The 22177-nt window shown below is 42.3% G+C and overlaps 1 protein-coding gene across 10 annotated transcripts in view; it reads left to right on the top strand.

Annotated features, from left to right (window-relative positions):
- The window catches only part of ptprfa (protein tyrosine phosphatase receptor type Fa), a 200737-nt gene that overhangs the window by 44448 nt on the left and 134112 nt on the right, over window positions 1-22177 (top strand). For all 10 annotated transcript variants that reach the window (XM_025054285.1, XM_025054288.1, XM_025054284.1 and 7 more), the window contains one exon: window positions 13989-14127. In XM_025054285.1, coding sequence (XP_024910053.1) covers window positions 14034-14127 — 94 coding nt within the window. In that variant the 5' untranslated portion in view covers window positions 13989-14033. The remainder of the gene's footprint in view (window positions 1-13988; window positions 14128-22177) is intronic.

Here is a 22177-nt window from a genome sequence, read left to right as displayed (position 1 = left end):
GAGGGATTTTTCATGCTGAACGTGGCCCCCTGCTGATGTGGGTTTGAGGAGTGAAGTCTTTACATCGTTGATTTATATTTATTTATTTATTTTTAGGTGCTCAAAACTAGAGGTAATGACATCACCAGCCCAGAAACACATTGTTAAAGATGGAGAAATTAAATAATTTTATAATATTCTCAGTATTCCAAATCTACTTCATGGATATATATGTCCTGAAGGCATCAGTTCATCATGTAGTGAAGTGACTGTTGGTGTTTAAAGTGTCTTTGTCGTTAGTTTGGCTCCTCTTCTTATTTCGGTTGTCGACTTTGAATACACCACTCTACCGACCCCCCTGCTGGTTGGGGGCAGTTTTACACCAGGTGGATTTCACACCTCGACCCCCCTCGACCCCCTCCAAACCAACGGAGTGATGTTCAGTGAAAGGCTTCCTGGTCAGAGAGATGATGATTGAAGTCATAATTGATTCCAGTTCAGCTTTCATCACCACTGATGACAGCTGCCAGATGATGGCAGTATAAACATGATGGGCTTTCATTCCCAGGCACAAAGGGCTGATGATGATGATGGTGATGATGATGGTTATGATGATGGAAGGGGTTGTGTTCATGCATGTGTTGTGGGTTGTTGGCAAGATTCCCAAAAGATCAATTATAGAAAATAAAAAAAAGCTATATCTTAGCATTTTCATCGTAGCCTCCTGACCAGTGGTCCCCGACCCACAACCAAGGGGAGAGAAAGAAACGGTTTCTGCTAATAAAGAAACATGTACGCATCTACAAATCTAGCAGAAGAATAAAACTAAAAAGCTGGATGGAACAGTGAACTGTTATTGGGAAGCTGGGTGTGCAAATTCCAACTACTGTTATTGCTAGGTGAAATTTCAAAATAAATAAAATTTTAGATTTTTTTCTGTTAGTATTGGAGTCTGAATGACATTTTATTTTTAAATATTGCCCAATTATCTATAAATGTAGAAAAAAAATGGAAATGACTTGGATTCTCTGTGTCCCGCTGTGGCCTGGAAAATGACCCATGGACCAGTATTAGTCTGGGCACCGGGATTTGGGAACCCCTGCTTAAGATCACTATTTCAGTTTCGTCCTTCTGTCCCACGTCAACCCTGATCTCATCTACATCAGTCTGCTTCTCTTCTTCTTCTTCTTCTTCTTGTATTTGTGTTTAATAAAAATGTCAGGCAGCCGTCGATGGCGTCGACCCCACCAGAAGGTCACCACCTCATCACAGCTTTCTTTAACCCACTCACATGCTGCGTTGACCCTCATTCAGCTCCTCCAGTGTGGAACATTTCCCACTTCCTCCTCCTCGGCTCCTGGGGCACCTCCCCCTGACCTCCTGTCGCTCCGCTGCCCGGCGCCACTTGCTGGAATCTGAGAGCGGGCTTTACTCACTGCGGGTTAATTGCCTCTGAGATTCCTGTGCTAATGGAGCTAATCCTGCCATTGTGTGGTTTGAGCTGCAGATTGGAGCTGGTTTGCCACGTCCACCGTGTGAGGGTTGTGTGTTTTATTCGATTATCGGCGACGATATGTGTGCTCATGTCGCCACGGAGGCTTCATGAGCCGCAGCTCGGAGAAAAAAAGACTATTAACGATGTAAAAATGAACAGGAGGAAGGACTGTATTCACACCCAGTGTTGGGTAGGGGGGCAGGTGGGGGGGGATTGGGAGGTGGCAGCAGGAGGATCAAACTGAAGTTGGCATTAAACCCACTAATGTGGTTTCTTTTTCATTTCACTGATTGAGGAATTCAAAGTCAGACTTGAACCAGCAGCTTCAGAAGCTCAGATCAAAGGAGATGGAATTTATTAGCGTTTGATTCGTCAGTCTTTCTGGTGGGTGATGTCTGTGGGTGAGGGCTGTGTGGACCCCTCCTTCACACGTCCTGCGCCGAGACTCAGTTTACCAACATGCTGTTACAAATAAGTGATAAATCCTTCTGGAATGTCGGTGGAATTTCTGTAAGTGATAAATCCTTCTGGAATGTCGGTCTTGATGATGATCAGTCTTCATCTGATCGTGGTCTGGGGTTGGGATAAAAAAGACTTTTATCTTTTAAATCTTTCAAAGAAAACTCCCTGAAGAAAATGAGCGTAGAACCAATTACCCAAATACCTGGAGAGGACTGCTTTAGAAACACCTTTTCTCACTGTTCTCTTCCGCACAGACTGGAGAACTACAGTCGTAGTGAAGACAACAGGTGTAAACCATAAACCTCCGTCTGATGAGTGTGCAGCTCATCACTGGTCCACTGGTCCACAGCAGCAGGACAAAAAGAATCTTTAAAGCTGCGGTTTTGGGTTCTGTGAAGTTGGTCTCCCTCATTATCAGCTGAGCAACACGGGGGGGCGGCTACGGCCGAGCTCCTCTTCTTCTTCTTCTTCTTCTCTGGAGATGCTATTATTCTCCAAAGAAGCCCAGCTCCCAGACTATGACAGGAAATCCACCTTTTACTCCTGTGTGAACTCTCTGATGTGAAAACACACTGATGTTGGTGCAGCATTGATCACCACGTTTCTTTTCTTTCACTGGGTTTGTTCTGACACGAGCCGGGCCGCTGACCAGAGGTTGAAGACCCTGGGGGTTGACTGGGAAACTCTTTCCAGCAGTGTGTGTAAATAACGTTGTATCGACTGTGTGGATAATTTGTCGTTTTGGAGGAGGAGGAGGAGGAGGAGGCGTGTTCATGTCTGTGCTCTTATTTTTTAATGTATTTTTTACCATTGAAGCAGACGCTTGTCGGGGGTGTCGGAGTTGTTGTTGTGGTGATTTGTTATTGTTATTGATTTGACTCTGGCTGAACCCAGCTGTGATTGACAGGTGCACTGAATGACCGGCTCCAAGTTTATTTCTGTTTAAAAATATATCTGTTTGGTGTTGTTGACTTTCAGCAGGTGGTGCTCTCTGAGTCAGTGCTGTCGGTCAGGAACGGTTCTCCAGTCAATGCTCCGAAGATTAAAGGTCCGTTCTGTAACGTTTCATAAAAAAAGTCATGTTTCTGTCTTGAGTTGTAGTGATGAACTCTGGGAGTTTTTAGGTTGTTTGCTGCAGAATTAGTGCAAAGATGCGCTGCTTAAAGTGTCCACTATATGGTGCTGTGTCTGTGTAAGAAGTTAAAAAAAGTCCTTTCCAAACGTGGTCTTATCCATCTTCATCTTTAACATCTCATCAGTCTGTGCCCCCCACCCTCACCTGCGGTGATAGTACCTACATAGGAGTCATTTCAAGGTGGGGAGTCTGTAAATGATCCCGTATCATCAGTTCTGGTCTGGAACCAGGCCTGGAAAGATTCCTGTAAACTGTGGACTGAGGAGGAACCAGACAAAGATCTGTTTTCAGAACTTCCTCCGTCGACTCTTCAGAAACTCAGTGTAATTATGACAGAGGAGTGAAGACCTCCAGAGCAGATTCACAACAGCCGCCTGTCTGTGAAGTCATGGAGAACGGACGAGTCGGAACATGCCGGCTGAAGAGGTCGGGGGCGGGGGGGTTACAGAGAGCCCACCTGAGTGTTATGACAGGATTCACGGTCGAAGACAAACGCTCTATTCTTTGGTTTCATTGAGCCAGCCAGGATGGTACAATAAAGTGGAGGGTGGGGGAGCACGGGGGTGCGGTGGGGGGGATTCTTGGGCTGTGTGTCATCAATCAAACACCAGCAGGCGTATTTATCATCAGGCAGAGCTGAGGAGGCTCTCCTCCTCCTCCTCCTCCTTCTCCTGTCGGTCTGTCTACACGAACATTAATATTCTGACGGCTGATGCATCAAGGAACGACGAGTGACGCAGACGCTGCAGCAACAGTTCACTCCAACATCTCACCAACACTTCTTCTGGAAGTCTTTGTAAATCTGCCGTTTGGCTGAGGTTCAGATCTGATGTCGGACCTGCTGCTCCTCATGTGGTATCTTCATAGTCTGCATCTCAGTTGTGGTTTTTCTTTTTTTATTGCCGCTTACATTTTTGTAACGTGGGTGTCTTAGAAAGTGAGCTCGGCTGTTAACAGGCCGATAACAATAATTAGCAGCAGTGAAAACGTGGAGACAGGAAACGAAAACCTCACACACGCCGTCATAAAACAAGATCCTCGTAGCCCGGGGCGACGCGTTCATTCCAGAGTTTTCCGTGTGATTCCAAACTCTGGGATCAGACAAGGATTTAATCATGTTTTCATTCAAATACATGTGAGGCTGCAGTCATTTGTTGAACTTTGTTGAATATTTAGATGTTGGCCAATGGAATGTGTGGTACGGTACAAGGTCGGATGGACGTCGGATGACCAGTTAATCATCAACACTCAGTATTCTGGTTACTTTGAGATTTAAGAAATGTTAATCAACCATGAAATTTCATTGAATCTGTGAGTTAATAATAATCTGATGAAAATTAAAAGATAACAATAATAACTGTAGGTTTAATGAATGGAATTTCAGACTTGTTTTAGTTTATAATTAAACATCCCATAGTCCCAGGAAGACTGCAATTAATTTCTCCAGCTCTGAACTGGATCGCTGCACTTTAATACAGTGTAGTGATACACACTGTACACAGAGAGTATGTGTGTGTGTGTGTGTGTGTTTTCTAACCTCCCATGTGATTCCAAACTCTTTAAACCTTTAATACAGACTTTCCTGCCTCAGCCAAGTACTGTAGTATATATTCTATAGTACACGTTCTGTCCTCCAGTCTATAAATCTTCAACAGCTCATTTACCTACAATACACTAATTACTGTAATAAAAGCTCCAAATTCCTGAATAAACACAGATTGCGATCAAACACTGATTTGGTTTTATGATATATTGACACTTTTACAAATACAGGTTATTAATTCCTTTTAAGATGGAAACACTGTATTTTAGGGGTCACTGATTATATTTGTCTGGACGAACACCTCGGGGGGACGGACAGACATATAAAATAAAATAATAAAAATATAAATCACATTTTTATCTAACTTTATTATTATTTGATGTTTATTTTGTAATCCAGCCGTGGCCGGATTGGATGGTTCTGTGGGCTGGATTCGGCCCACAGGCCACCAATTGGGGATCACTGCCATATTACAGTTATATTGAGAGACTATTCAGTCAAAACCACTGCAAAGAGTTTTACTGATTCAGACGTCACAGCTTAGGTGTCAGGTGACGACAAGTGGATGGAGACATGAGGGAATGTGTCTTTGTCCACTTGGGATGGGGTACGAGGCAGCACCGGCAGCAGCAGCAGCAGCAGCAGCAGCAGCAGCAGCGGCAGCAGCAGCAGCAGCAGTAATAATGCTCATATTTAGCAGTGTTTCTGGCGGTGGTCGTGAAGCAGCGTTTCTCTGTGTGAAACTCTCCGTTGGCTCGTGATGATGATGAGACTGAGTTCATCTGTGTTTGTAGTTGCAGAAAATCCAATCATTGAGATTTTTTAAAATAATGACCAAAAACAACAGGCAGAACAAAAACAGAGCCATTTTTCCCACTCTCTGCAGCTCTGGTTTCTGCTCTGACTGTAATCTGCTGTAATATAGCGTATTGTCACTGTCTAATTACACCATAATTATAGAAAACTGTGAGCTGTAATTAACAGGACCTACCACAAAATGTAATCAGCAGCTTCTCTGCCAGGGGAACGTTTTGATTTTAGCCTTTGCTGCTGCAATACCAGCTCTGGCCTGGTGTCAGCGCAGTTTTCTTTCTTTTTTTTGTTCCATTTTATTCGATTATGTAACAGTAATGTGTTAATCTGGAGGAGCCGTGTTGAGGTGTGAAGATGAAACCGTGGGCGGTGGTTCTGTTTGTGTGGGTTTTTTTATTTTTTATTATTATTTAATTACAGGAGCTTTAGGAACGGTTCAGTCATGTTCTAAAAATGTTCCGATGGTGAGGATCCAGCTTTCTGTGGCTGCCTTTGTTGAAAGGCTCCACTCTTGGCTTAAAGGAGTGACATTTGGTAAAATACCAGAGACACGTGAGACACAGGGTCTGGTGTCTTTGTGTCTTCAAACCTGAAGAGTCACCTGAGACCCAGGCTGCATTCCTGAGGGCTCAGATCTAGGACTTAGTCCACTTGGATGTTCTAGTTGGAGCTCGAGATCTTTCAGACAAACAAAAATAAATAAAAGGAAAAACCTGACCAGTCAGAGCCAGTTTTCATGTTCGGCGATCCTTCAAAATCCTGTCTCTTCATTTGTGTAAATGAAGTAAAGTAAAAACACACGTTGCTCACATTCCTGTACAAATTTAACAGTAATTAAATATATTTGCTAATGGAACTCGTCTTTACACCCTGTTACTATTACACACTTACTGTTTAAATGAATTAACTCGCTTTAGGACGTTATCTTCTTGGACGTCATAACTGCTCTTTGACCTCAGGCCAAAAGGTCACAGAATGAATTCAGCAAATTCTTTGGTAGATTGAATTTCCACTTTGCCAGATGAGTGTTGACTATCAGTGGCTTCACGGTGGAATTTTCTAGGTGGAACGTCTGAAATTTCTGTCTTAAGAACAGATTTTATTATTCCTTATTAACCTACGGTAAAAAGAAATCTAAATAAAATCAAGCTAATGTTGCTAAACTAGCCACAAACACCCACCTAAACAGAATAAGCCAATAAAAGGCTTGGTTAGTTAATGTACAAAAAATAGACAAAGTTAAAAACCACAATGAACAGAGAGTCTGTGAGGAGATGGACTGTAGGTGGCGATGTTGGGGGGGGGGAGTGAATGTTAATGGTGTAAATGCGAATGGTGTGGATGGATTTTTTGTGACTGTGATGGACTGGAGAACAGTCCAGGGTGTGACCCCTACTCACCCAATGACTGCTGGGATTTTTAGGATTTAATGTTGAAGTGAATGGTTGATGTTTAGAACTGGAAACTAGTGGTAAAAATGGTTTTGGTTTTTTTTAACTAAAATCTTCAGTATTATATATATAACAGGTTAATAAACTCTGAAGGTAAACCGTTATTTAAACATGATGTAACTCCAGCTCGTCCAATCAGGTTCCACGTCCTTGGCTGAATGTGTGAATGGCTGTGAATCATGTGAATTATGTAGAAAATAGGGCAGTGAATAGTAAGAGTTTAATAATGTGAGTGGGAGAGTGAGTGACAGGAGGCTGAGTGAAGCTGTCATCATCTGCCAACCTTGAAAACATCACTGGTTTTTACAGTGAATTTTTACATCGTGGTGTTTGTGAAGAAGTCTCTAGAAGTAAATACACCGTCTCTGTGGTAAAGAGGTCTGTCACTGTGTCACAATAAACAACTTTAATCTATTGACAAACCAATGCAGTGTATCTGAATGATTGTATTAAGCACAATAACAAATGTTAGCTTTGAGATCAGTGGTCTCAAATCAAAAATCTGTTCCTAAAAATCATTACAAATGGGAGTTTACTTTAAAAAATGGTAATATTTAGCCAAAAGCTTGTGCGTGAACTGCTGTGACAGTGACCTGTACATCAGTACTGAACAGAATTTTCTGTCCTGATATCAGTCACTCAGGTTGTTCTGACAAAAGCTGGGCCGCTGACCAGGTGTTGAAGCAACCACAAACACATGCTAGGAGTTGAAATAGTGAAGTTACATGAAGGTATGACAGTGAAACAAAGTTTTTTCTTTCTTTTTCTTTTTTTTTAACAGCAGTGTGTAAAAATACCTTGAGCAAAGTGAATATATATATATATGTATATATACAGTATATGTGTATATATATATATGTATATATATACATATATATTATAAGATATTTTATTTTTCATGTGATGTTGAACAGGTCTAAACAAGAACTTTTTCTTTTAACACTTGTGGCAGAGATTTTTTTTTTCCGCCTCATTTCGGTAACTAAATACCGTCACTTTGTCATGAAAACCATGAGTTTCCTTGAGGATCTTCGCGCTCCGGCGTCATCATGGCCACCTGTCTCCATATGCTGCATCTTGTTCCACAGATGTTAATGTCTGCTGATGGCACGGTGGTCCAGGAGGAAACGCTGCTGCTCCGTCAGTAACAGACTGAGAGACAGAACCCCAACAATCAGCCACAGCGTATCTCTCCATCCTGGAGAACAGCAGGAAATTGGGTCGAGCTGTGAAAAATGTGAGGTCTTATTTAAGCAGGCAGTCTCACTGAATTTCTTTTTTTTTTTTGGGTTTAATCAAAGCCAGAAATGAGAGAACATGGAACAATCAGGGGAACAAGCTCTGCAAAAGAGAAACAGTTTGACTCTGAAATTATACAGGAGCTAATTTTACAGACTGTAGGGGGAACTGTTGTGGAACTGTTGGACACGTGTTAGGCCAGAGTTAAAAGAGTTAATGGCAGGAAATAGTACCTGACAGGAGCTCTAATCTAACAAAGGAACCAGAACCTAAGTCCAAGCTGAACTCTGTTATTATTGAATTGTAATTTTATTGAACAACACAAACAGACAGGAAGTGAACATCACTGCTAAAGAGCCTGACGTTTATAACAGTGGTTCCCAATCCCCGGTCTGGGGACCGGTGCCGCTCCGTCGGTTCTTTGGTAGCAGGCTGCAGTGAAGCCCAGCTTTAGAGTTTGAAAATCTGGCCCAACTGAAGGTCTGAACTTCAGGACTTCATGGCTCCAGTGGTTTGAGAAGGTCTGGATATTTATGGTTAAGTCTTGATCTGAGAAGGTAAATTACTGACTGGGTTTGTGAAGGACTTGTTAACTGCACTCCCCTCCCAATGGCTGTTGGTTTTGACACCAGCTACTACTAGAAACCTCAACATAGATAAGTGATAGTAAATTGATGGATGGATGAACGGAGCTCCAGGACTTTAGACAGGAATTTCATAAGGCCCTGGAGATAAAAACCCAAAGTCTTGGACTGGATTTGATTTGAGTTCTGTACAAACTGAAGAATGAAGGAATAGGAATGGAGTCTAGAATTTCTGATGACCTCATCACTCCTCTGCTGCTCTGATCTGTGTGTGGTGGGGTTGAATTAATCCAACGTTTTTTCTATTAGACGATGGAAAAAAAAAAGAAATGAATGCTGATGCTGTGCATGAATGGGAGTGAATGGATGAATAGCTGAACTTTTATAAAGTCCTAAAGTGACCGTCCAGGGCAGAGACGGATGAAGAAACACCTTTTGTGCAGTGTAGCTTTTTACGCCTGAGGTTTTTCCTGGAGTTTCTAACGTGTGTCAACCCTCCTGACAGTCTCCACAAAGACAGACGGCCTGCAAAACAAATATTTCTGCTAATGTTGGTTTGGAATTTGAAATCACTCGGCAGCAGAAGGATGATGTGCCTCTCCACTGTACCGTATCACTCTGAATACTACAGGGTGTTTGTAGCCGTTCTCCCACAGTTCAAAACATTTCAATAGCAATAAACTCCAGTTCTTTGAATATTGGGTTTTGAGTCATTGGGATTTACGGCTGCTGTTCCAGTCAATAAAGTTAAAAAACTGTCATCATAGTAAAGACACAATGCTGTTCCAGCTTCACATCAGGTCACTGACATTGGAACAGAGGGATCTACATTTGGAATCACTAGAGAAGAAAAAAAATGAACCAACACCAGAAATATTTGATTGGGAATCGGTGATAAAAAAATCCATACATTGATGGAGAATATTAATACCATATTGTGAAAGGAAATTTCAATGTATGATATTTTCTTACACCCCTATCTCCTGGGCACATCTGATGATCTGTTACGGCACACCACTGGGCCACGGTGCAGTGTTTGAGAATCCCTGGTTTACAGTAGCATATGTGAGCTGCGCAGTTCTTCTTCCGAGTGTTGTTTCACTGCTGCGTCTATTGATTTAAATGACAGACTCCGGCTTCTACAACCAACAATAAAAACTAAGTGATTTCTTTGGAAGATGAACTTGTTGCTTGTACTGTATTTAATTAGTCGCTGGTACTGATACTGCTGTGGGAGCCGTAAAAGACTATAATATACTTGTATTTACTGTCCATAAAAACAACTGAGTGCAGTGTAGAGTGGAGTGTGGACTACAACGACTGGGCTGGACTGGAGTGGGGTGGTTAACTGGTCTACTTCTGCAGAGAAAGTGCAGTGAGTAGTCATTCCTCACCTTCACCCCTGTTTGTTGGTTCACAGCCAACAGCAGAACGACTGTGGCCACACACACACACACACACACACTCCTTGACAATTCTCCTGGTTCGGCCTGTTCTATTGGTCCATTAAGAAAAAACTAAAATAATTACCCAGCATGACTTGTTGGTCTGTACTTTAAAGTCCTGCAGAGCCCGTGTTTAATCATGTGGACCCCCTCAGGAGGTGTGTTCTGGTCCCACCTTGTTCCTCTGAGGTCGTAGCCAGCGCAGATGTTCTACCTGATTAAGGTTCTTCCTGTACACTCTTCCTGCTCACATCCTGCTATTACACGCTGCCTGCACCTGCGGTCCTGTCTGTGGCTGGAGACCTCAGCTGGTACTGATCTCAGAGCCTGTTCTTCTGCAGCCAGTGTCAGTGAACCTTTGCCGTTTGAGTTCAGACTTGTTTTCTTGGGCCACAGACAGAGCTTCTTGAGACGGATTTGGTTCAGTGGACACTGAACTGACCGTAGCCGTGAACATGAGTGAGAATCGTTGTTGTCTCTGTCGGTGGTCCCGGTGGACCGTCAAACTATTGTATGGTATTTTCTTGGTTGTTGTTTATAGAATATGTTGTTTAGACAGGGTAGAGTTAAAGGGGCTTGGATTCAACCTAAATCCTTCAGGTTCGGCACATTCAGGTCAGCTGAAGTTATGACTCGTCCACTTTAGTCATTCGTTTGTTTGTAGAAAACAGTCAGCATCTAAAACATCAGATTATCTGTGGGAGGTTCAACTTTGTTCTTTGTTGACCTCATGTTCTCCCAGTAGATGCAGCACTGACACCCGTCCCAGGTGTTTTCACAAAACTGATTGGTACTGAAACCCTCCAAGAGTCGTGATGACATACAGTACAGGGGAACGTCAAGATTTTAACCTTTTGCCTGGCGGCCTGTGGAACTTTTGACGATACCTTGATACATGTATAATTGTTTTTCCAGTTCCTGTTTTCTTCTATCAGTCTGATCCAAAGCCTCTGAGTCTTACTCCTCAGTCTCTGACACTACAGCGGTTCAACATCGAGCGTCTGATGTGACACAGCAGGAGCAGCACAAGTGGAACTGATGACTTTAACATCGGCTCTCCTCAATCCAACGCAAGCCCAGCCGTCAGATACGTTATTAATTATCTGCCAGAATAAATGGCTGACTCAGCAGTATTCATGGGGGGGGGGGGGGCATGAATATGCTGTAGATTCTACTTCATGGAAAAGCTTTTTAATTGGCAGACGCAGACGAGGTGAATCCGTGATGAGCGACCCCTGCTGGCAGTGAAACTTTGACATGAAAACCTTTGAGTTGCACAGTTTACATCTGTTAAGTGAATCAACACAGTGTCACAACATCATTATGTGATGGGAGGGGCCCCTGACGAAGAGCTGTGATGGGGGAACAAAAAACTGATTAAATTATTGAACAACTTAAGGAGCAACTTTACCTCCGGCTCCACCGATCCTGACTCTGGCAGTTCCACCACTTTAAGATTTTCACGTCTTGATCCCCACCTGCCATAACTGCTGCGTCAGTGACTCGTACATCAAGAATAAGATTGAAACAGGAACTTTCTGATCCTGGTACCAAGGCTCACCGAAACCGTCACATTCGCTACCACGTTTTAGCGACAGTGCTAACCTTATGTTCTATTCTGTGACTAATGTATGCAGCAGGAGTAAAGGAAACTGTCAGCATGAAGTGACGGGTTTGAGTCGCTGTTGCGGAGCAGGATGTGTTGTGATTTGTGGGAGCGCTGAGTGCACATGAAAGTGTCGCTGCAGCCTCCTGTGCAGTCGCTGTCGGCAGGCGTGACATAATGGTATGGGGAGCGCAGTTGAAGTCGAGCTCCTTCCTGCTTCCTGTCACAACACACCTAATGACTCGTCAAAGACGTCGGGAAGTGTTCCCAAACTTTTCCACGACTCTCCCTTTTTGACACTTTCTCTAATTGTTCAACTTTCACACTGAACCTCGGTGTGTACGTGTGTGTGTTACTGCGTGTGTTTCCATCTCTTCCTTCTGTCACATTTCGGGTTCCTCTTTAGCTTCTTGTTGGTAGAGTTTGTTAAAAAAAATTCACCCCTGTGTTTTCTGTGTTTTCAACGTCTTTTGTGTTCAACACACTTTTGTTCGTATTGTCCAGGTTACTTAGGTAATTTCCTTTCAGTTTGTGAACTGAAGTCCTAAAAGTTGAGTTTCGCAGTTTTGGAAGAGCTTTCTCCTTTAAATCCTGTAGGACTCTTTGTTCTTCTGTACTTTTTAGTTAGTTGGTTAGTTTAGTCATAGGTTGTTACCAAAAACCAAACCAAACTACTTCTGTTGCACTGTATTGTTGCGTTACTGGGGTTCAGATTGAACAAACACTGGAACTAACTTGTGTTTCGCAAAGTCAGTCTTTGTTTTATGTTAGGTCTTTGCTCTCGATGCCATGTAAAGACTTTAAAATCTCTGATTTAGTTCATCAGTCCTGTCTACTTCACCCTTTTACAGATAGTGCCACAGCGTTGTGGTGGCTGTAACGGAATAAGTGGCTTGGAACTGTTTTAAGAACAGCAGCCTGAACCTTTGTGTATGTGAAGGTGTGTGTGGTGTGTGTGTGTGTGTGTGTGTGTGTTGTGAGTTGTGAAGCCTGTTCTCCACTCGTGCTCCAGGGTCCGGTATTTCTATGGGTCTGATCACATAGAAACCACAATCAACATGTCAACAAGCCAAAGTCGTTCATAAGATCCGGCATTGGCCACGTCTGCCTGTAGGGAGCAGTATTTGTAACAACTGCAGTAGTTGAACTGTTTTAATCTTTCCTGCAGTATTGTATTTTGAGTAGGGGGGGGGGGGGGGGGGGTGGTGGAGCTGGATCCACGAGCTGCCGTGCAACACTTCTCTTCTCAAGTGAGCAGAGAAGGTAGGGTGGGGAGGGTGAGGGAGGGAGGGAGGTTGGAGAGGAAGTACCTTTTAGCACTTCCTCCTCATGCTGTACACCTTTATAGGCACCTGTGGAATTTTTATTACTTTTTCTCCTGCGGTTTGACTCTGGGTTTCATCAGGGGTTCAATGCCCACTAATCAACTCTACTACATTTCTGCTCCTTTCACACAAGAATGTCACTGTTTCTTAGAACCAAAATGGAGGTGATCAGAGGAGGAGGTGTTGAGGTTGAAGTTGGACTAGTCTGTCTTCCAGCACCTACTGCCTCTGGTGGAACATCTGAAACATGCCACCAGACTGTCTTTCAAATATCATAAAGTAGCAGAGTTTAGGCTGTCCCAGACAAGGGAGGGTCATCGTAGGAGAAACTTGGAGATACCTTTGATGGTTTTACATTGCAGTTCGACACAGGTTCATGGACGCCTGTTGTCAGCATCTTGCGATCAAAGCCAAGATAAAATTCCAGTGCTGTCAGAAACTCAGGATGACTATCTCACTGTGCAACCGCTGCTACGACCTATGTTTACTGATCAGCCAATAGAAATGTTTCTTCAGAGGACTTCATTCTTCAAGTCTGTTTTGCTCCTGAACAGTTTCAGGACGTACGCTGATGACGCTGCATATTGATTCAATGGTCTTATAAGATTTTTGAAACAGCACATTATAGTGTATAGAAGCCATAAAACATTCCTGCAGTTTATTTTCACATTCCATCACGACTTCCAAATTTAACCCTCATTCAGCACTGATTTCATTTCTTGAACAGATGGTGAATTTTCCCACAAACTCAGCAGTTTCCAAAAATAAAGAAAGTTTTTCTGCCCAACCAGACAATAACAGTATGATTTATGTGCAGAATGACAGCTCACGTTTACTGGTCGTCTGTTCTGTTTCTCATACCATGATAGGAAATTCGTCTGTGGTTAAAATAACCTCTTTTTTCCTCACAGGTGGCGCTCTATGATTGCCTGAGTTTTTTGCCAATCAGACGCGACATGGACCTCAGACTAAAATGGCTGTCGCCTCTCACCAGGGGAGCTCTTCATCTCCTGCTGCTGGTCAGGCTGGTGTCGCCATCTCATTCAGAGAGTGAGTACTACAACTACATACCTAATGTCTCTGTCCTTTTACAATGAAGGACAACGAAGCTGCTAACACTTCGATGGTTCATCAGAGGTTAATGCATAAAAAAACAGAAATAAATACAGTATTGACTTTTAGCTTGGAGCTAACCAAGCAAAGCCACTAATCAAATAAACCGAGCAAACTCACAGGTTAAATACAGAAGAACAGCTAGCCTAACAAACATCCTAGCCGCCACCAACTGACTGCTCGAACTATCATTTAATCAATTCAACAACCCATTGTTATTATCGGGGCAGCCTGTGACCCACTGGTAAGAGGAACAGGTTATTTATCCATGGATCACGGGTTTGAATCCCTGCCCAGTTCTAGAGTTGAACAAACACCAACTTATCAGTACAGTGATAATCCAATGCTATAAAAGTTACTATCAACAAGCTACCTTTATGCTAAGGCTAAGTTGGACGCCTTAGCATTGTACATGTGTGGTGTCAGATGTGTGTGTTTGGTTGGAAGGCATTTGTTTGTGTGTACATCCTGGATCGTTGATTGGTGGAGGTGTGTCGGATTATTTTGGCCGGTTCCTTGACTCTTCCTTCTGCAGAACTCATTAGCCCGGCATTAGTAACAGTCTCTAAACACAGCCTTGTGTTTGGATTATACGGCTGCGGTTGATGGAGTTATCACGTCTTGTTGTGTCGACATCCAGTGACATGAACGGCAGGAAAACGCTGCTCCTTTAATTAGACAGTAGGGGTCACCGGTGGGTCTGGAGACCAGACCAGACCTTAGCTAATACGATGATGAGCCTTTGGTTCACCCTGGAAAATCTCATTGACTCGAGTTAACAATGAGCACAACATTAATTCTGAGGAGGGCGAGGGGTTAAGAGGGAAAGGTCGAGTAGTGACATTAGCCAATGGAATCTCATTTTAGTTCAATCAGCCAGGGACCAAGGTTCTGACCTGATCTGCAAATTATACCAAGGATGAGGAACAAAGGACATCAGAACATGAGACCCTCCCCACCCCCCCACTGGTGAAGAAGTTTCAAGCCTCAGTTGGACCAAAACCACTGGTCACGGAGTGACAGAAGAACAAGAGCCAATCAGAGAGTTGTACAGAAGAAAAAAAATCCTACCGACCTAAGGAACATCCAAGAACAGGGATACGGAGAACTAGAACCAGAGCAGCAGACGCAACAACATTCTAAGGACCAAAGCCAAGAGAGACAACCAGGACAAGAGGAGTGGGACGCTGTTACACTGTTGTTCCCCTTCACGCACTGTTGGGCAGCGAACACAGGAAGAGAAACGTTTCTCCGGGGACATCGTCCTCTCACCGTGAAGCTGCAGACCAAGAACAGTAAAGGACTGTTCCCTCCTGACTTTTAAAAGTAATAAAATATGTGAATAACCTGTAAAATGCAGGAAGGCAGATCGAGGGAATGGGGGTACAATGGGGGAGGGGACGTCTTTATGACCTATTTTACATGACGATAACCTGTATTCCCTCGACCTCTGATTTCTCCCAAATGCAACATTTTTAAACACAGCAGCAGAGAATATAGGTCTCTGAAATATGAGCTACATTTTGTGTTAATGCAGGAAGTGGAATCAGTATCTGCCAGAAAAAAAAGAAGACTTAATTAATTGCTTGTTATATTGTATTGTAAGAATATTGTAATATACTTTAATATCAGTCTTTTACTTTATATTAAAATTGGTAACAAACTTAAACTATTTTTATTAACATTTATAGTTGCAAAAAATTATTCATTCCGTAGAACTCAAATATTTTCTCTCTAATAATGAATATTACTTACAGTCAATTACAAGAGTTGAAGAAAAGCAGAATGAAGATACTGTAAATATGAACAAACTGTAGATTTCCTCATTGATAGCTTCACACTTGTCGATTTACAACATACATCTTGCTGACGTGTCCACAAAAGATAGCAAAGACTTAAAGAGAATAAAGTACAAAAATATAGCTATGATAGACAAAGTAACTATGAGTAAAATCGACCAAAAATGCATATGCTAGCGAACAATTAGCTGAGCTAAGAGCATTGTTTAAAATAGCCTCACATTAGCCAAAAACAGCTATACTTCAACAAAAGTCAGCCGGAAATAAATGTAAATATGTAAAATTAGCATACCTGATTCCCTACAGTGACAAAGATGTTTTGATTTTTATGGTACTGTGTGTGTGAACATACTCCTGACCCTGAATGATGCATGATGGGATCATTAGTCAGTATCTAGGCCAGGACTCCGTCTCAGTAGTGAAGGGTTTTATCCTCAGAGGACAGTGTTTGTGATCAACAGGTTCATTACCAGGGCCAGTGGTTTTATGGCCACAATGAACACACTGTGTAATTTCCCTCCATAATTCAGCAGAGAGGAATTCATCAGGGCTGCTGCGTCAGCACTAACCTTCCAGGGTGAGCCGTCTGCACTCTGGAGGAAATGGAAATCATTAATATTTTTATTTTGACTTGTGATTTTATAAAACTCCCTGTGGACACAATATTAAACCCACTGAACCAGAAGAAGGATTCAAAACCACAGCCTGTTCTTTCTCCCTGTTACAAATCAGTCAAATTACAACATGGAATACGTTTTAGCATGTTAGCCTACAGGTTTAAAACAGACTCATTAGCAAAAGAACGGACTGTAACATTCAACGCCACCTGATGTGGAAACACGTCACTTCAGTTTTTAAGGCACATTGAATCAGCTGCGTGAGGAGAGAGAATTAGCAATTTGTCCAGAATTCCACGTTGCCAGTTAGCTACAAACCTAGCATGTGATGACTAATCAGTTCCTTTGAATTTATTCAAACAATTTAGCTTGAAGTACTAAGAAAACAAAAGTTGGTTGAGTTTGTCAACATGTACACCCGCCTAAGACTTTTGCACCTGGACCGCAACGCCAACTGAATGACAAATGGCCAAATGGCAACTACAACCAAATCCACCATAGAACAGTGTCAGGGCGGAAACCATGAATTAACGCAGCAGCTGTTTGAGTTCCTTCACAGTTGGCCGTTAGTCACGGTGAAGTGTCAGCCGTACGTTTTCTACTCCTGAGTCGACTGTGATGATGCACTGCTGCTCGTCTCCTGTTGTAGTCGCGGCAGTGTAACAGTCACTGAAATACAGTTGTGTCAATTGCTGATGAAGTGAAAATAAAATTGTTGCCGTGGTTTGATGAGCTGCTCTGTACAAACAATGGGACAGAGGAAGATAAATGGTTAATGTGATTCGAACCAGTCGCTCACTTCATCGAGCAGAGAACGACGCAGGGTTCAGTCAGCGTGGAGAGCGGCGTGCTGACGGGACATCTGGCGCTGGTCACATGTCAAAAATAGTCAAAAACATGTCAAAAAATAGTGTTTATATTAAATTGGGCCTAGCGGCGTATATAAACCAGTCTTGTTGTCTTGCTACTCACTAAGCTAATGAATTAAAACACATATAAATTTAGAGCAGTTTTAATGTTAAACCTGGTGAAGGTTGTTGATAGGCTGCGTTGACACTGTATTTTATAAGCAAAGCTGTGAAGTGATGTCATTGTTCAGATCATCACTGTCTGTCAATTCTGTTCTATAATCAGACAGAGCAGCTGTTTGAGCAAATGTTTCATTTATTTTAAACAAATGTGAAAATGAAAATGTCAGCATAACTGCCACTCAGTCACCAAACTGTTATTTCTCATTAAATACTGAGCTTTAAATATGAATGACAGTTGCATTAGCACTGATATGAATTACTGTCAGTGTTTATTATAAAGAAGAAATTTTGTTGTGGCAGCTAAGTGTGTGAACATACTCCTGACCCTGAATGATGCATGATGGGATCATTAGTCAGTATCTAGGCCAGGACTCCGTCTCAGTAGTGAAGGGTTTTATCCTCAGAGGACAGTGTTTGTGATCAACAGGTTCATTACCAGGGCCAGTGGTTTTATGGCCACAATGAACACACTGTGTAATTTCCCTCCATAATTCAGCAGAGAGGAATTCATCAGGGCTGCTGCGTCAGCACTAACCTTCCAGGGTGAGCCGTCTGCACTCTGGAGGAAATGGAAATCATTAATATTTTTATTTTGACTTGTGATTTTATAAAACTCCCTGTGGACACAATATTAAACCCACTGAACCAGAAGAAGGATTCAAAACCACAGCCTGTTCTTTCTCCCTGTTACAAATCAGTCAAATTACAACATGGAATACGTTTTAGCATGTTAGCCTACAGGTTTAAAACAGACTCATTAGCAAAAGAACGGACTGTAACATTCAACGCCACCTGATGTGGAAACACGTCACTTCAGTTTTTAAGGCACATTGAATCAGCTGCGTGAGGAGAGAGAATTAGCAATTTGTCCAGAATTCCACGTTGCCAGTTAGCTACAAACCTAGCATGTGATGACTAATCAGTTCCTTTGAATTTATTCAAACAATTTAGCTTGAAGTACTAAGAAAACAAAAGTTGGTTGAGTTTGTCAACATGTACACCCGCCTAAGACTTTTGCACCTGGACCGCAACGCCAACTGAATGACAAATGGCCAAATGGCAACTACAACCAAATCCACCATAGAACAGTGTCAGGGCGGAAACCATGAATTAACGCAGCAGCTGTTTGAGTTCCTTCACAGTTGGCCGTTAGTCACGGTGAAGTGTCAGCCGTACGTTTTCTTCTCCTGAGTCGACTGTGATGATGCACTGCTGCTCGTCTCCTGTTGTAGTCGCGGCAGTGTAACAGTCACTGAAATACAGTTGTGTCAATTGCTGATGAAGTGAAAATAAAATTGTTGCCGTGGTTTGATGAGCTGCTCTGTACAAACAATGGGACAGAGGAAGATAAATGGTTAATGTGATTCGAACCAGTCGCTCACTTCATCGAGCAGAGAACGACGCAGGGTTCAGTCAGCGTGGAGAGCGGCGTGCTGACGGGACATCTGGTGCTGGTCACATGTCAAAAATAGTCAAAAACATGTCAAAAAATAGTGTTTATATTAAATTGGGCCTAGCGGCGTATATAAACCAGTCTTGTTGTCTTGCTACTCACTAAGCTAATGAATTAAAACACATATAAATTTAGAGCAGTTTTAATGTTAAACCTGGTGAAGGTTGTTGATAGGCTGCGTTGACACTGTATTTTATAAGCAAAGCTGTGAAGTGATGTCATTGTTCAGATCATCACTGTCTGTCAATTCTGTTCTATAATCAGACAGAGCAGCTGTTTGAGCAAATGTTTCATTTATTTTAAACAAATGTGAAAATGAAAATGTCAGCATCACTGCCACTCAGTCACCGAACTGTTATTTCTCATTAAATACTGAGCTTTAAATATGAATGACAGTTGCATTAGCACTGATATGAATTACTGTCAGTGTTTATTATAAAGAAGAAATTTTGTTGTGGCAGCTAAGGCAGGCAAAATCTGTTTAAAATCCTATACAAATGTAAATGTAAATACTCTATATACAACTTTTCTGTTGCTTTGATAGCATTTTTAAATACAAGTGATTTGATCACTTTTTTAAATTACACATTATACGTATCTTTAAAATATTCTTTATAAAACTAGGATTTTGTAGTTGAAAGCATCGAGGCAGCGTTGAAAATTCTATTCATTATTAAAACAAGAAAAGCACTTGAACATTTTATTAATTCAATTAAAAAATTAGTAAGATTACTTTAAAATTTTTATTAGTTTTCTTAAGAAAAAACAAACACCCAAAAGACTTCTGTGGTGTAGAAGTGTTTGAAACGTTTCACAAATGAACAATGGGAGAAGTGGAGAATACCAAAGCAGAGAAACCATCCCGACGCTGCTCTTAAATGAATCCCTCAGTGTGTAACTGCTGCAAACATAACTAAAATAAACCGGGCCGCTCCGCTCTAATGAACTGCTCAAACACAAACAGTAAATCCACAGCTTGATACTTATTAAAAACTTGCTCAGCATCCAGAAGACGCCTCTGCCCAGGACAACCATGAAATTCTGCAAGGTCAGTATCAACACATAACTGGCAACAATGTTGTTATGCAGAACACAACGTGCGGCTACACCACAATAAATTAGAGCCCAGAGCAGGAGGCGCTGTAACTTTTTACTGTTATTACGGCTACATTTATGTTTTTAGGTGATGAGGGCCGTGAATTACATCAGAAAATCATCAAGAAGCTGTAAAATCTTTGAATTTAATCTTCATCCGTGTTTAGACACAAAGTCACACACGACTTAATGAACGCCGTATAACAGAGGATAGGACTGACGATTAGGTCAGCTTAGGTCAAAGGTTTTGATGGTTCTAGTTCTTTATAACTAAAGTCTTTGGATAACATGGCGTGGATGAATGAGACTCTCTCTGACGATGCTGTGGTATTACTAGTCCGCAGTAAGGGTTGATACCGGTCCTTGGTCCTTGTTGAACACGGTTGTACCCAACATTGCCACCATCAGAGCCCAGTGGTCTGGGTTAGCCACAGATGGCAGCAGGGATCCCACGTTTCTAAAAATTCCATGATGGGAAGTGCCAAACCTGGAATGTTTCCTACACATATGGTCCGTTCATGCTCGGTGGACCAGGATTACTGGTCGCATCCCTTGTAATTCCTGCCAAACACTGATGCATCCTCTCCCATAAAGACCTTACATGAACCACGGCGTGAATACCAAACAGAACATGTCAGAGTGAATCAGCCTGACACGCTTTCTTGACGACCAGTAATCCTACAAATCCTCCAAGCTCTGAGAAACCTGTGTGTGAGGAGAGACTTCTGTCCTGTTGTTGAAACGCATCAACGTTGACCTAGAAATCGGACGCACTTCCTGTGAGGTGGCTGAAAAACATGGACTTCTCTGACTCCGTCTACTGTACACTGACGTACAGTAATCTAGTGTAATCTAATCTGACCATTCAAATTAAATTAGGGATCTCCAATTGGATTAAATTAAATCTAATCTAATCTGATAATCCTATTTTGCGTATACAACATTTATGTTTTTTATGCATCCTATATATATATTTACATATATGTCACTGTTGTATCAATTTTGGATGTTTTCTCTGTTCTGGACTTGTGCAGAAATGTGATTATACTGTAATGAACACCTGGTGCCACTAGTGGTCACTGCACATCAAACACCTTTGGATAAAGTTTGGAAATACTCAAACAGTAGTAGTGAAAAAAAGTATTTTCGTCAACACTGATCACTGTCATCCAGCTAACGCTCACCTCCTTTAGCCTCTCCTCTTCCTCCCTCGTCTCCCTCCTGTTTCTTTTGTCTGGACGTTGCCTCCTCCCTGGTTCTTCTCCTCGTCTGTTTGCCTCTCTTCTTCCAGCCTTTAGACGTGGTCATCTTAACTGGTGTGGGTCATTAAGAAGCAGGAGAGGCCGATGTTTTATTTATAGGAACCAACCTGAGGAACGTTGGTGTGGCAGTCATCGGGTTCTCTAAGTGGTATCACACATTACTGACTCAGCTCTGGTGGTTTTCTGACTGTGGCTGGAAAGAGAAGCTAAATAATCCCAGACTTCAACCTAAACTCGTAGCTTTTAATTAGCTTAATGTTAATTAGGCTTCATCCATTCGGCGCTTTCTCCATCTCACGAGCCGTCGGAGCATGGAAGGTTTCCATTTGCAACAGCCGGCATTAAAAGAGTCCAGTAAGTGGAGAGAGACCCTCAGTGTAATGTACGACCCGGCGCTGGAGCTCAGCTAATTGGTGAAATCATTCAGTAATGTCTTATTGAGCTGTTGTCATTTACTGCTGTTCTGTTCATATCTCAGCCAGGCGGCTGCTCAGACTGCTCATCCTCAGCTGAATGGACGTCACAGAAGTGTGTGTGTGTGTGTGTGTGTGTGTGTGTGTTGGCAGCTCGCCCCAACGACACTGTAAATTGATTGAACTGTGAGACAGTAAAGCGGTGTCTCGATCTTTAGATAAGTTGTTCTTGGCCTAGGATTGAGCTATAGATTATCACTCCACACAGAGACGCCGGCCGAGTGTTTTGATTTTCTGTTCCGGCCGAAGCCCGTCTT

The sequence above is a fragment of the Cynoglossus semilaevis genome, chromosome 2 (assembly GCF_000523025.1).
Source record: "Cynoglossus semilaevis isolate Cse_v1.0 chromosome 2, Cse_v1.0, whole genome shotgun sequence".
In the NCBI taxonomy this organism is placed as follows: Eukaryota; Metazoa; Chordata; class Actinopteri; order Pleuronectiformes; family Cynoglossidae; genus Cynoglossus; species Cynoglossus semilaevis.
The sequence above is the reverse complement of the archived record's forward strand: the minus strand, read 5'-3'. Positions and strand labels throughout refer to the sequence as shown.